Here is a 14,347-nt window from a genome sequence, read left to right on the forward strand (position 1 = left end):
TTACGCTCTTAATGTTACACCAACGGTATACGTCGTAATTAATTTTCAGCACGAAAGTGTAATAGCAAAAAAAAAAAAAAAAAGCAATAGTAAAAATAACGAAAAATCGAATCGCGTTTGAAGTAATGAGTTACGTAAGTTGAGAAATTGTCGTAAGAGATAAATTAAGTAATTGTATCGAATAAGGTTGTAAGAGCTCTACCGTTGATATCACAGTACAATCTTGTGTCCTCGTTGGAAGACCGGGAGTAATAACTGTCATAAATAAGAAGCGGGTCGGATTTCTTCCTCAGTGGCGGTGCAACGATAAGATGATAAAATAAATTAGTGCAATGATAAGTATGCAAAACAATGGTAAAAAATAACGACAAAAATACCGAAATGTATATCTGTTCGAACGACATATGTCATTGTAGAGGGTTGAAAGATTCCTTTTGTTACGTCGAATATGCTAATATCGAAATGTTCGAAAACACTGAATCAATTATGCATTGTTCATTTTTAGAGGCACAACGTTCTACTAAAACTCGAAACGAACAACGACAAGCTGGTGGCAATTTCGTCGTAAATAACGAACTTGTTATCGGTATAATGGTAAACGAAGGTAAGGCTAATGTTATTTAAATATAACGAAATAGTAAGATAACGATCATAAAATAGGATACAACGACAAGGAAATGAAATATGTAAAACTATATGGAATCATCGGTATACCTACACGTGAATATGCACAGGGTGTCTCGCGTGTAACAAACGTTTAGTTGACATTGAAACATTGAAAAATAAAAAAGAGAAACTAACTTACAAATATGATTTGTAAACGTTATCTTAAAGGCATAATATAATATCGTAGCCAACATTGAGACAGATGACACGTTCTTGTAACATTGCAGTGATAAATCAGTGAAAATATCAATGTCGTTTCGCTGCTCGATTCTTTGTTAAAATTAATTCGTATCGATACTCGTCCCTGGCACCTTTTTGCTACTTGTCAGCAAAGACAAGCCATTATCAGTAGCTGGGAATTTTTGCCTCGTTTATTAACAAGAAACGGAATTCGATCGTTAAGTATAGGCGAATACATCGATGAAAATAACCAGAACTTTGAACATCGAACGAAGCGAATTGATACGCTGCTGTGTCATTATTTTCACGCTATCTAGATTTAAGCGCAATGTCTTTACTCGAAGTGAGTTTAAGATCATAATTTGACCCGCGTAAGTCGAAGCAAATAGAGTGGTTCGTGTAAATGTCAGACGTGTACTAGTAACGACCTTTAAAAGAACGACTTCTTCAAACCGTGTGAATTTGTTTTACTTTATTTTTACTTTAACAGATAAGGAAAGACGTTGTTTTATTTTCTTCTCGATTATCGAGAGCAGAATGATGCGCTCTCCGAATTTTCAAATTGACTCTTAGCTTTAGAGTAATAGACGTTTGTAGACGAGCGCTATTTACGTCCTTAGATCGATAAAGCTGTAAATTGGCGAATAATCCGCTAATAGAAGTGGAAATTGACGCGAGTATTTACCGAGATTATGCGTCTTATCGCGGGCACAAATTTCTCTGTACATAACATGTACAGGGTAATGTTTGATTACATAACACGATATGCAATCGTTTCTAGAAATGAAAAATGAGAGAAGTAAGAAAAGAACAGCGAGAAAATCGTAACGTAGATAATTAAAAATAATTATACTTCGCAGCGACGTTATTACAGCGATAACTCGTAATAAGGATAAGAAAAATCAATTTCTTTCGTTCTTCGTTTGATTTCTTCCTTTAATTATTAATTAATCGTTATTCAAAAATCAATCGTAAAATACGTACTTACAAAATCGACCATTCGCGTTTATTATACCAACGATATTTCACGAGAACGTCTTTAATGTTACCTACATATTAATTTGCCATCGCAAAAGGAACAAGAAGAAAAGATCGCGACTTCTATGAAACATTAGTTGAACTATCGTCGTTTTAGAACACTCAAGGGAATGAGCCCATCTAAATAATGAAAGACTACCCTTTTTCGTTCCTTTCCTCTTTTTCCTTTCGCGTTTTTACGATTACAAGAAGAGTAAAGGAACTTTGATAGATAGATTCAACGAAATCATCAAATAAATTGAATGTCGTTTTACCTTACGTTTAAGAGGATGCTGGCGGCTATGCGCAATGAGCACACACTTCTAACGCAGCCAGGCTGCGCTTTCAGAGATAATCCGATGATGAGAACTGATGATAGCGATTACGTCGCTCGCACGTGGAGGATACGATCGATTTCTATTCTGCAAAAGTGAAACATCGCTTCAGAGAAGATGTCTTCTATTCGAATAGCTCTATCTGCTCGAGATTTGTCGTTGCCTCTAGTCTCTTGGTCGGTGCAAACTGCGTCTATACCTGGTTGAAGTTACTTAGAAATTTTCTACAAAGATTTTATCGAGACTTTCTTAATTATCGTCCGTTTGAAAATTACGTAGAACGAGGATAAGCGGCAGGGAAGCTTGAACAACGATGTTACGTAACATCGCTGCTTCCGGAGGCAAAAGTATAAAAGTTTTTCTTTCGAGAAGAAATCCAACAAAATGTACAACTTGATAAAAGCAACCGTGCAATCCCAAAACGAAAAGTTTGTTAATCGTTCTTAAAGAAAAAGAGAAAAGACGTTGTTACGCGTATTAGGCGTAAGAACCGAGAATCGGTTCTGCCTTCCGTTGCTAATTAAATTTGTATTGTATTATATTAATGATAATCTCCAATGCTTTGTTTTCCCTGATAAGAGTTCGCTGTTAAGAAAACACCGGCGAGTAGAAATAATTTCCATTTAAGACGTTCCGTCCCGCCCGTTACGATTTTCCTCTCTGTGTCGTTCCTTTATTTCCTGCTGTGCAATCTCGTAGAATTGTAAAAAAACGAAACGAAGATTCTCGAGAGACATACGTGCGCTCGATCTACCGTAAAATACTGTACATACTGCGTCGGTTCTCGCGTTCCTTCGCCAGCATCGAACAAGGTGAACGCGATCGAAGACAACGGAATTAAAAACGTAGAAGAAGGAATGGAAGAGGAAAGAGTAACTGGAAAAAAGAAACGCAGAGTAAAAAAAACGAACCAGAGAAGAAAAAGTAAGTAAAGAAAAAAAAAAAAGAAAAGGAAGAAGAAAGAGAGGTAGTAGGGAAAAAAAGAAGTAGAACAATGTCCTCTTTGTTCCATTGAACGCCCGCGTCGCCTCGTTCAATCCAACGAAGAAGACAAGCGCGCGCGCTCATCTGGGGAACGATCACCGTTCAAATGCTCGTTTTTCAGTAGTGAAAAAGATAATATGTACGAGACTCTGAGTTGACGTTTGACTTCTTCTTTTTTTCTCTCGTTTTCTCTTTTCTCTTTTTGCTCATTTGCTTCCTTGCAAGTGACACGTGTTTCTTTTTCCTTCAACTGCAACAGACTGACCATCGATCTTTATCGTGCTCTCGAATGATACTGAAATCTGCGTGTGTGTGTGTAATTATGAGGATGTACGTGTTTCCACGTGTCGTACATATAACGCGTGTGTGTATTTTTTTTTTTTTTTTTTTCTAAATCGGTGCAAAGCAACAGCAACGAGAAATAGTCTCCGCTGTAATGATCATCAGTCATCTACTTCTCTCTCTCTCTCTCTCTCTCTCTCGTACATCATTCATATTTCTTCTTTCATTCTCTCGTCCTAACAAACACACATGCACACTCTCGTTACTGTTTTTCATTTCTAGTTTTATTTCCTTCTTTCTTTCTTTTTTTGTTTTGTGGTTTACACTTAGCTTCTATCGAGTATGCGTCGAATATGATCGGTTGTTCGGCAGAATCGGAAGACGGTGGTTTTTCTGGTTTTTATTTAAAAAAATACAGGTCCAGCACGCGGTATAACGATTCGTCTCGGTTCGGCCACTTCTTAACGTCGTGACCGGAAGTTGTAGGTTCGGCAGCGGCGAATGCGTATCCGTGGGTCGACTTAGGCGAGCTTTCTGGCTTCTAGAGCTTTTAAAAGGGACATTTGCTTCTCTTTCTGCCGTTTCTTGGCTTTACAACGTGCAGGTTCGTTTCGATTTTACAATACGCAGAAAGGAATCGAATTTTTGGAATGGAATAAGTATTGTACGTTTGATACAGTGAAATTTTTATTAATTGTCCATCTTCGTGTATCCGATTTATATATTAAGAATAGAATTCAGAATATCTCACCCAATTTTATTTACGACAGAACACTTAAGGAAACGTAATCGTGCCGATTTAAAAATACAGTAAATAGAGGATTCTTTTCTTTTCATTTATTCTCATCTTTTTACTTATTGCACCAAAATCCCTACGACGCAAACGAGAATATGGCGTGAAAATTTGATTTTCGTGGATTATTACATGGTTTCAACGAATATATCCACTATCTCGAAAAATGATCTCGAAAAGAAACTTACAATTAGCCTTCCGCATGTTATACCTCTTTCCTCATATGCGTACTACACACTTACTATCAAGATACAAGCTATGACAAAGAATTCCACTTAAATCTGACATTTTGAACACAATTGCCACCTGAAGCTCAACTTTGATCTTTCTTCTAAATATACATATATCGTATAGAGAAAATTCGACTCCTTTCCATTCTGTCTTAACAATTATACTAGTTTATCGACAAAAATAAATCGTATGATAAAAAATCTCGCTTCTACATCGCTACAGCAACGAAAGAGCATAAAAAGACTTTTAATCATTGTTAGAATATTTATTTATATTAACCGCGTTTTATTCAAAAAAACTATTTATAAATGGTTCCTCGTATTTTTCGTTATAAAAAGGAAAACAGGGTTGCCCTATATCGAAACATTCATTCAGGCTCGTTTATTTGTACTTATACGGATCTATTTCCCTCGACTAATCCTGTAATATCGTTTAGAAACATACTTATTTCTTTTCTTTTTTTTCTTTTTCGTCCTCTTTTCGGGAACTCCCCGAAAATTCATCATTCGCCTCTGCGCGCGCGCGCTTTTAAAACATACGCTTGCACGCATGCGCGTACGCGGTTCGTTCTCCACATAGTGGATTTTCGTCGAAAAATGAACACTTGTTTTTCTCAGGATAGGGCCGCACCTACGTCGAGCAGCGGAAAATCGCGAGGAAAACGTAGGACCGGGATCGATTCGCTGTGCGGTCAACTAGGCTATATGCAAATCAAGCTGCCGCTATTTAAAACAATAGCGACAATTAGTACACGTCCCTTACTCGACGTCCAACCCTTGGAGCTTTAGAAATTCTTCAAACTCTCTACGCCTTTCGCATTCTTCCGAGAATCGAGGACGAAATTCTAAATAGAGATTCCTTTTTTCTTTTTTTTTTTTTTTTAATTTTTTCTAGAATTATAAATCCTATGAAAGATCTTTGAGAATATTTCAATTTAGAAAATAGCTTCTTCGTGAGTTTTACAATGTACATATACTAGGTTTTTAGCTGATCGAAGGTGTTAGTAAGGTAATTAGCTAGTTTACCTGATTTTTAGTTTATCTATCGCTAGATAGGCGCGTGTGTGTGCGTGTGTGTGTGTTTTTTAAACACGACTAAAGGGATGAAACCTAATTAGAAAGTTACTTCTTCCACTAATGTTATGCGCAGAGACTAACAGCATAGTGATAAAGAAACAAAGTGAAATTTAAGGAATATATAGACGCACGAGTATAGGATCGAGCCTCGCACAATTACAGAAGGCTCTGTTATTGTGTATTAGCTTAAAAGAAAATTCACGAGACACTGTTTTCCCATTAGAAACGATTAACGATAAAAATAAATAGATAGAGACTTTATTTTTATGCTCCGAGGATTGAACGACGATAACATTATCTCCTATTGTCGATTATTTAAGTACCTAATCCAGAGCTAATCGCTTAGCTCAGAAATCGAGAGGGAAAGCATCGTCGAGAATCGAAAGACGATGCGTTTTCGCTTTGCACGCGTACTTATATACGCAGTTTATTTTCTGCTCAACGATAGGTTCAGCGTGGTACAGTGGCGTTTTCTTTAGGAACAGTTCGTGAAGGGTTGATTGCAAGAAAAAAGAAAAGGAGGGAGAATAAAAAGAAGGTGGAAAAAAAAAGGGAAGGAAAGAAGAAGTAAAGTAGAGGAATTCGCAAAACAGCGAACAGCGCGATTCTTTCGACGGGAGGCGACGAAAAGTATAGAATAAATCTACGGTGTGTGTACTCGTGTCTGCGTGTACGTGTGTATACGTGTGTATTACTGAATACAATGATATTACATAGATGACACGTGGCTCTCTTATACAATTATGCAAGCAATTAACAATCGAACTCTATGTAAATGTGAACGTGTCCAGTGTATGTATAAGTATTGTATATACGTAAAGATTTTTTTAGGCAACGTACCACGACTCGCGCATACCTATATTCGTAACGACAATGCTCGATTAATTAATTACGAATCGAATAACGATGAATCGATGACGATTAATTAATAGCGGTAATTTATTTCGCCGCCAAACGCTTCTCTACCCGATATGTTTTAGTCGAAATAATATTCTACAACGTTCGTACGGACACAAGCGACACATCGATACATCATCGTATTTACCATTCGTCGTTTTGCATTATAATACACGTAGAAATTAATTCGTCATTATTTATGTATAATATACATCTGAAAAATCACAGTTACTTAAAAACATCTTGGATTCTCGCTTTGTTATCCCTTTCCCCTGCCATTCATTCGCGCTTAAACACATTCACACATATTTTACAATCGCCTATTACTTATCTATTTAGCTTTTATCCGGCCGAACGTTCGTTACTCTTCGATCATTCTTATTTCTCTTTCTCATCCGTGCACGCAACTACCTCTTTAAACCTCGTTAACAAGCACGATCAACGTTTTAACGGCTAATTTTCACCAATGTATTATTCACGTACGTCTAATATTTCTTCCTTGCTTTAGTCCTTTGCTGTTTCTATCGATAGAAAAGATCTTTCGCCTAAATTAACCCTCCCTAATAACAGGTTATTTTTTTACGTCTCTTATTTACTTTATCTTTCTTTTTTTTTCCTGTTTTACAAAACGAGACATATCAATGTTTTAATTTTTGTGTCGCTTGACGAATATACATAAAAGTTTCGAAAGAAATCGATCGTTTCTCTTCTCGACCTTGTTCGAATACAAATCTGTAATTAGCCGGATAGATCGAGGATAAATCCAGTTATAAAGGGTTAAAGTCAATGTCTTCTTCCTGGACGCTTAAATATCCCTCGCGTGTGTTATACATATATCGGCGATTACGAAATTAGTCGATGCTCGTAATGGAAAATTATCGTATCTCTTTCTCTTTTCTATTATTATTTAGTTTCTTCTCTCAATTGGGTTGTAACATATGAAATGTTTATTTATGGGAATATCAGGAGAGTAATAATTGTTCGAGCATTAGATGTGAAGTTATAGGGAAAATATTAGAGTGGTGTTAACTCGTTACTTGTATCTTTCTTTTTTACTTGTATTAACTCGCGAAGGAACGATATTGTACCAGAAATGGAATAGTAAGTAGCAAAATTCGATTCGTGGAATTTATAGCCTATACAAAAATCAACAACGTGCGAAAAATAGATAATTTGAAGTTCAACTAAACGATGAAATATTTGACAACGCTTTTGGAAATAAAATCAAGCGGTCCTACTTTAGTCTTTCTTTCCTTCCCTCGTTTGAACGATTTCTTTTTAAGAAAACTAACTTTCCTGCTGACGAATATATAGGTTTCGAGAAAAATTCGTATAATCGAAGACTATCCAGCCTTACGTTAGTCTTTCATGAACACTTCATAAACAAGTCTTTCGTAAATAGAACACGAAGCATCGTAATTCTTCATAATTAATTGTTTCGCTCAAACGATGAACACTTTGTTTGACAAAATGATTTAAGGAAACCAAGTAGCCGACAAATGTCTCATATGTTACAATCCAATCACTTTTTCGATCGAACAATTTATTCTTTTAAAAAGATATTGTTTACGCGCTACGACCGGACACGAGAAAAAAAATGTAACGTAACAGCGTTGGATACTTTGCTACATAAGGAGATTTGCCATAAAATATATTCGGATACGCTACGTATGAAAATATAAAAATTTTAAACAATAATTTAAAAGAAGAGCTCTTAACTAGCGCCCCTATTCCACTTAAAAAATGACAATATAAAAATTTATATTATTATCTGTTATTTTTATACCGATTATCGCCAGGCCAATTCAACTCGATTCTCGGATTACACTTCGCTCTCTGCGGAAGAATTGGTCGGTGATAATCAAGAAATCAAACAACCATTAATCGTCTACTCGCGAACTACGATCGTATCAGAAGCTTGCTTATCGACCAACAAAAATCTACGTTCAATGTTATCCACTGAAACGAATTGTGTACCTTCTCTTTTTTAATTACTATCTTCCTTCTACAGTACCTTTCTTTTTCTTCGTAGAAATTTTTCCAAGCGCGCGATGTTGCTTTTACAAAGCGCCGGAAATTACGATCCATACTTTCGCTTGAATATTTCATCGAATTCATTTCGTGAATTTTTCCTATAAAACGAGATAAAACGCGATATTTATACAAATGTCTTCGTATCGGCGACGAGAATCGAGGATTTATGAGAAAACGTCAGAAGGCGAACGCGAAGATACGGAGAAAGTTCGTTTCTCCTGAAACAATGTCTTTGAATAGTTATGGGACTTGCTATAAGTGAAAGGAAGGTACTTAGATTCGACGAAAAAGAAAAGATCGTGGATTCGTTAGGCGGTTCTCGAAAGGATCGAGCTTGAAGATCATTTTTATTCGAAGATCGAACGACGACCAAAAAGATAAGAAAGTTCGAACGAAAATAAAAAAAAGAAGAAGAGATGGAGATGAGAACGTCTGGAGATTTGACGAAGATTACTCTTAAAGCACAGAGCAAACATCCAGCTGACTCGCACGTGACTGCACGATATCGAAATAAAGATTCGATATCGTGATATTGACGTGTTCGTCGCGTGACGATCCTCTCGTCTCCCTTATTTTATTCCCTGCTATTCGAATCACGCGTATTCCCCAGGGAAATATTTTAGAACGAAGTCGATCGAATTTTCCCTTCGTTCTCATTTGCGCTTCTGTTCGTTCAGACATAGGAATATGATCAGGGCCAGCGCAAGGAACCCGGCCCCAAAATTACCCAGTTAAAAAATTTTCATTAACTTTTTACAGAACGATGATACCATTGATAGATACAAGATATCTTTTTAGTAACGACGATTCAGTTTAAAGGGGTGTCAAAAATCATCAAAGTTCGGTGTAACTTCATAAAGTCCTCATATCCTGGAAACTACTTTGGATTAAAAAAATCCAGGCGTTTTTAGGGAAATATACTTTTTAGAGAAATTAAACTACATCGATTGTTTTTTGCAAAAGTCGAACATGATTACAGATTTTGTACTTTCGTTGAACTTTTGCCCTTGAAAGCGAATTATAAACGCGAACAAATATTACTTGGATTTGTTTAAAAAGTTGCTTATAAAAAATATATAATATGTAACAGCATTTGTAAATAAATAATTCTTCGTTGTAAAATTTAAATGTAGGATTTGAATGTGTATTCAGGCTCCGCAAAATATCACGCCGGCCCTAAATATAGTGACTCGTAAAGAGAAAATATAGAACATGGATTTGTCGAGAAATTAATCACGAAAATTTACGAGTACACGGTGAAACGTTTCTGGAAAAAAATGGCTCGACGAATGTAAAATAACCGAACATTGTAATAATGAAACGTCGAGCTTGAGAGATAAGAAGGATGGAAGAAATTCGAGAGAAAGAAGAAAATGTTTGTAGCAGACTGAGACACGCTTTTATCATTCTTTTATCACCAAGATAAAATTGGATACTGTAAATATTGATAAAAGTGGAGATTTGGATAATCGACCGGTTGTGAAGCATCGGACATTTGGAATTCACAACTGTCGACTCGTCAAGGATTATCGTCGACGAAAGAAGACTGAAACGAATGTGAATCCTTGGCAGTGTTGGTACGAAGCGTAAACGAAACTTTCAAGGAAAGTCGATTTTAGATAATAAAGAATGCAAGGAATGCAGCGCTACAAAAAATTTCGGTTGTCCATTACTCTCTTAGCACGTAAAATATACAAAGTTTTACGAGATTAAACATTATAGCATTCTCGGTTAAAGCTTTTTAAACATTCAGCGATTCTTTCTCGCTAAACAGTAATTTAAGTGTCATGAGTGAATTTGCGATTTGTCGAAAACGTATTGTCCATATTCTCAAATATGTTAATTATAAAGAAGCGACGAATAGAGTCGTAAACGTTTCTAGGAACGTCTACGGGTCGTATCGAAGATTCACTGCCCGCACTGGATATATACTACACACTTGTTCTTGACACAAAGATCACAATAAAATTATTAATATATATATGTATATATATATATATGTATGTATATGCATATATAAAGAATTCAAGTAAACGAGCATCGCTAAATAATGATTTAGTAGTCAATGAGACATTTAATGTACAGTGACGACACCCGTGTGATTTTAACGTATATGTGTGTTGTCTGTATCTAACTATCAAATAGAAGTCATAGACATATTTCTTTATTGTAGTACGAAATTATTCCTCGAGAGCTGACGTGTCATCTCTAGAGATTATATCCTACCTAAATACTTTTTACACGCTAAATGTTCGCTCGAAAAAAGCTGAGAATAAAAAGAACGAGCCAGTGGTGGCAGTAAACTTCATTCAGCGTTGGTGTCGTCGTTAGTTTAACCATATTTAACGTGGACGACGACAGCAAGCGCGACTCAACTGAATTAAAACATCGATCAAGAGCTATTCCATTAATGCTAAGGTCAATTATGTACAAAAATTTGTTTTATATATTACATGACGATTTCGATCCGCCGTTAGAACGAATCTCCGACGACGGATACCCGGCAGTTAAAGGAATGGTGTCGAGCGCCGTGCACCTTCCCTTAGGAGAGAACGTTGACCTCGCGCGGTGAGCTACACACGTTTAAAACGCTACTCGTCGAGTTAGGCGTGATTTGACTTCGGGCTTCATTCTGTGCCTGTCGTATCGCCTCCTTGTACGGACCTCGTTTCTTCTTGTTGTACCGCGTCTAAAACAGACATCGATCGATATTCACTATTATTATACTGCTACTTTACTACTCTACAGCAACTGGAGCTTAGAATCAACGATGAATCTAAATTGCCATCTTTCTAAATGAAATACATTTATTCTTTTTTAAATCATATATATATATACGTATATGAATGAATAAGATATCTACCTTGAATGTTTCTAAAAATGGGCTCAACTGGTCGCACGACATTAGAGAACTTGTCGAAGAACCGTACCAGGCTACGTGAGCCTGCGGTCCAGACGACGTACCATCCTCTTTACAAGAAACTGTGATGCTGAGAACCTGGAAGAACAAACACACATTTTAGAATACGATAATTTATTTAAGCTGAATACACATGATCATACTAGAGAACACATATTAAAAAGAATATCCAGCAAAATGAACGAATATCTAATAGTGCATACTTTTCCAGGCCACCAAGGAAATCCATGAATCTTTCCCCACACCACGTCACCAACGTCCATTCTTCTACCGTTAGCAGTGAGGCAATGTTCGACAGGCGTCGCAGCAAGACGCATCATCAAAGGATGAGACTGCGGTGGAAAGTCCGGAGCAGTTTCGCCGGCGTCCACTTCAGGTTCCTGTTCACTTAGTTCATCACTGCTTGCACCAGGACTTTTGCAACCCAACGAAGAGTTACTCACAGGATAATCACATCTAGCGTAAGCGTTTGTATTCAATCTCTTCAGAGATATGGATAGTTTTTGCTTCAGGCACTGCTCCTTTATGGCTGTGTACGATTCGCTGCCCGGAAGAACGTTCCAATTCTGCTGATTCTCGGTACTTCCGGATTCCAAACAAGGCTGCTGATGCTGCGACTGTTGGCTCTTGTGTTTACGGTCTTCCTTGTGCTTCTTTTTATGCTTCACTTTATGCTTGCGACGGTGATACGATAATGTGTCGTACGTGGGATTGTAACTATAAGAGAAATGAACCATAATTAGTGTCATATACGTACATCTGTAGCATAAATCCAAAATACGGTAGTTACGAAAAGTATTTGATCACTATTGTACTTGTTATACCGTTTACACGCTAATTAATTAGGTCCAAATAGTATATAAGTATCATTTAGTGGTACTTTCGTAGTGGTACTATGAAAATGAAATGTAGAAGCTCATAAAAGAGCGCCTCATTAAAAAATAAGAATATGTGCAAATACTTTCTTTGTAACCACTATATAGATGCACCGATAACTAGTATCTTAAAACGGTTATTTTACCGTGGAGATCCATTGCAAGGAGATCTCGCAGGCGAAACTCCACCGAGCATTTTTCTCCTGGCCTCTTTTTTAGCCTTCTTCAGTGCACGTTTCGCAGCCTTAGCACTGGCGTCCTTCACACCCTGTTTCTGAGGGTCCACCTGCTCCTGTCCATCTTCCTCTCCATCCTCGCGATAATCATAATCGTTATCAAAATTCCTGGGCAATTCCAACGGATCTCTCTCCGTTTCTGTCTGTACCTCCTCGGCTTCATCAGTTTCCTGCTCGTACTCCGGATCTTGAATCTTGGATGGTATTTTCAAGACGGTCCCTTCACCCTGAGCACCGAAAGAGATCTTAATCACCGGTGTGGTTCTAGCTGTCCTTGTCGGATCTTCGAACACTGTCTCGTCCCATAGATCCTCCATAGATCCGACGGATCGCTTCTTTCGCGGCACGCGACCCGTTCTTGGCCTCATTGTCGAGTCCGCCGCCGCGAACGTTTTTTTCTCCTCTTCTTCTGGTATTTTTGCACTTTCTACGGAGGAGCTGCTAAGTCTTCTGGGTGTGGCACAATACGCCATTGATGGATTGCTATCACAATCCGTCGATTCCATACGTTCTTCTGTTGGCTCCATCGCGTTCGCCGATGAATCGCCCTCCTCGGCTCGATTGTTCCAGTACGATGGGCCAATCTTCACCTTTTCTGCAGGAGAAAAAGAGGAACAGATAAATGACGAGGCTCGAAGAGGTTCCGTATTAGTGTTATTCTAACATTCTTAGTTGGTAGTAAAAAGTAAAAGTAGTTTCGTAACATTTATCTTTATAAAAAGGAAATCATATATACGTATGTCTGTATATGAATGTCTAAATATCATATCATCTATGAAGTTTCGTAAAGTATGCAATACTTTCTATCTAGCTTTTTTCTTGATCTGTTGCAACTCTTCGTACTTTTTCCAAAGATAATTTTCCGTTTTCTCAAGCCTTTTCACTCGTCATATATTTTTATAATTATTCCAGATAAGCATACGATTGGAGCGTTTTGCAAATATAGAATGGTATAATCTTGTGTCAAAGGTAACTAGTTACAGCTTATAAAAAGACGTTTTTACGTCAATAGTTGTGAATATGTCACATGTATATCCAACATAGATAATTACAATTGAAGAGTAATATAATGAAAATAATTAGATTATTTAGTTTGTTAGAAATATTATCGTATTTCTCACTCAATGAGGAGTTTGATCGTTCGCTTATCAAAAATAGTAAGTTTTATCCGGCTTCGATTTTTACATCGCACGAATCTTTTCATTTTAACGATCCTCCTTGCACATTCAGCTAGTCGTAATTAAGCGTAAATTATTGGTGTTGCGCGTGTATTCCACGGACGATCTTATTATCTGCAAATGGACCTTATGTAATTCGACTATCGAAGCCTGAGATAGTTGCTTTAAGCACCTTTTCCGAGGGCAAGCTTCTAAAAGATTAAGATCACGTGTTATACGAAGCACTTCGTCTAAGCACTTCAAAAAGCAAAAACTCAATAACGCAACGAAATCTTTATATAAAAGAAGAAAAAGAAATTTGTATGTATAGAATTGTATAACAACTGTTTCTTACATTTGAAATTAATTTTAAAATAGAAGAAGGTAGAGAAAGTTTCTTTAAATGAAAAATATTAACCATTCGCTTGCATGGCATTGTTGATTTCGTTCGGTTGAAGTCTCGAAATTTTTGGGATGAGAGACGGTCCAAGCTTCGACGAATCGGGGCTGAGTGCTGTAGACGACGAGGACTTCGCTGTTTGATGAGATGACACCGTGATGTTCTCGGACTGACACTCGGAGAACAGTATTCTCGAGGCTTTTTGCAGCTGCTGACCACAACGTCGATCGCTTCTTCGAGTGGATCCATGGCCCGTGACCTGAT

At 37.2% G+C, this 14,347-nt stretch overlaps 1 protein-coding gene and 1 long non-coding RNA gene across 3 annotated transcripts in view; one reads left to right on the forward strand and one right to left on the reverse strand.

Annotated features, from left to right (window-relative positions):
- The first annotated feature begins 76 nt into the window (after positions 1–76).
- Positions 77–12,167, forward strand: LOC139991172 (uncharacterized). The gene is made up of 2 exons (XR_011800745.1): positions 77–604; positions 11,627–12,167. It is a non-coding gene; the product is annotated as an uncharacterized lncRNA (long non-coding RNA).
- The window catches only part of LOC139991140 (uncharacterized), a 37,514-nt gene continuing 29,384 nt past the window's right edge, over positions 6,218–14,347 (reverse strand). The window contains exons 3-8 of one of the 2 annotated variants that reach the window (XM_072011007.1): positions 14,102–14,342; positions 12,437–13,121; positions 11,859–12,132; positions 11,619–11,795; positions 11,359–11,493; positions 6,218–11,184 (exon numbers count right to left, since the gene is read on the reverse strand). In XM_072011007.1, coding sequence (XP_071867108.1) covers positions 11,038–11,184; positions 11,359–11,493; positions 11,619–11,795; positions 11,859–12,132; positions 12,437–13,121; positions 14,102–14,342 — 1,659 coding nt within the window. In that variant the 3' untranslated portion in view covers positions 6,218–11,037. Of the gene's footprint in view, positions 11,185–11,358; positions 11,494–11,618; positions 12,133–12,436; positions 13,122–14,101; positions 14,343–14,347 lie in introns of both variants that reach the window. The other variant, XM_072011006.1, reaches the window with a different exon arrangement.

This window comes from Bombus fervidus, chromosome 9 (genome assembly GCF_041682495.2).
Source record: "Bombus fervidus isolate BK054 chromosome 9, iyBomFerv1, whole genome shotgun sequence".
Classification (NCBI taxonomy): domain Eukaryota; kingdom Metazoa; phylum Arthropoda; class Insecta; order Hymenoptera; family Apidae; genus Bombus; species Bombus fervidus.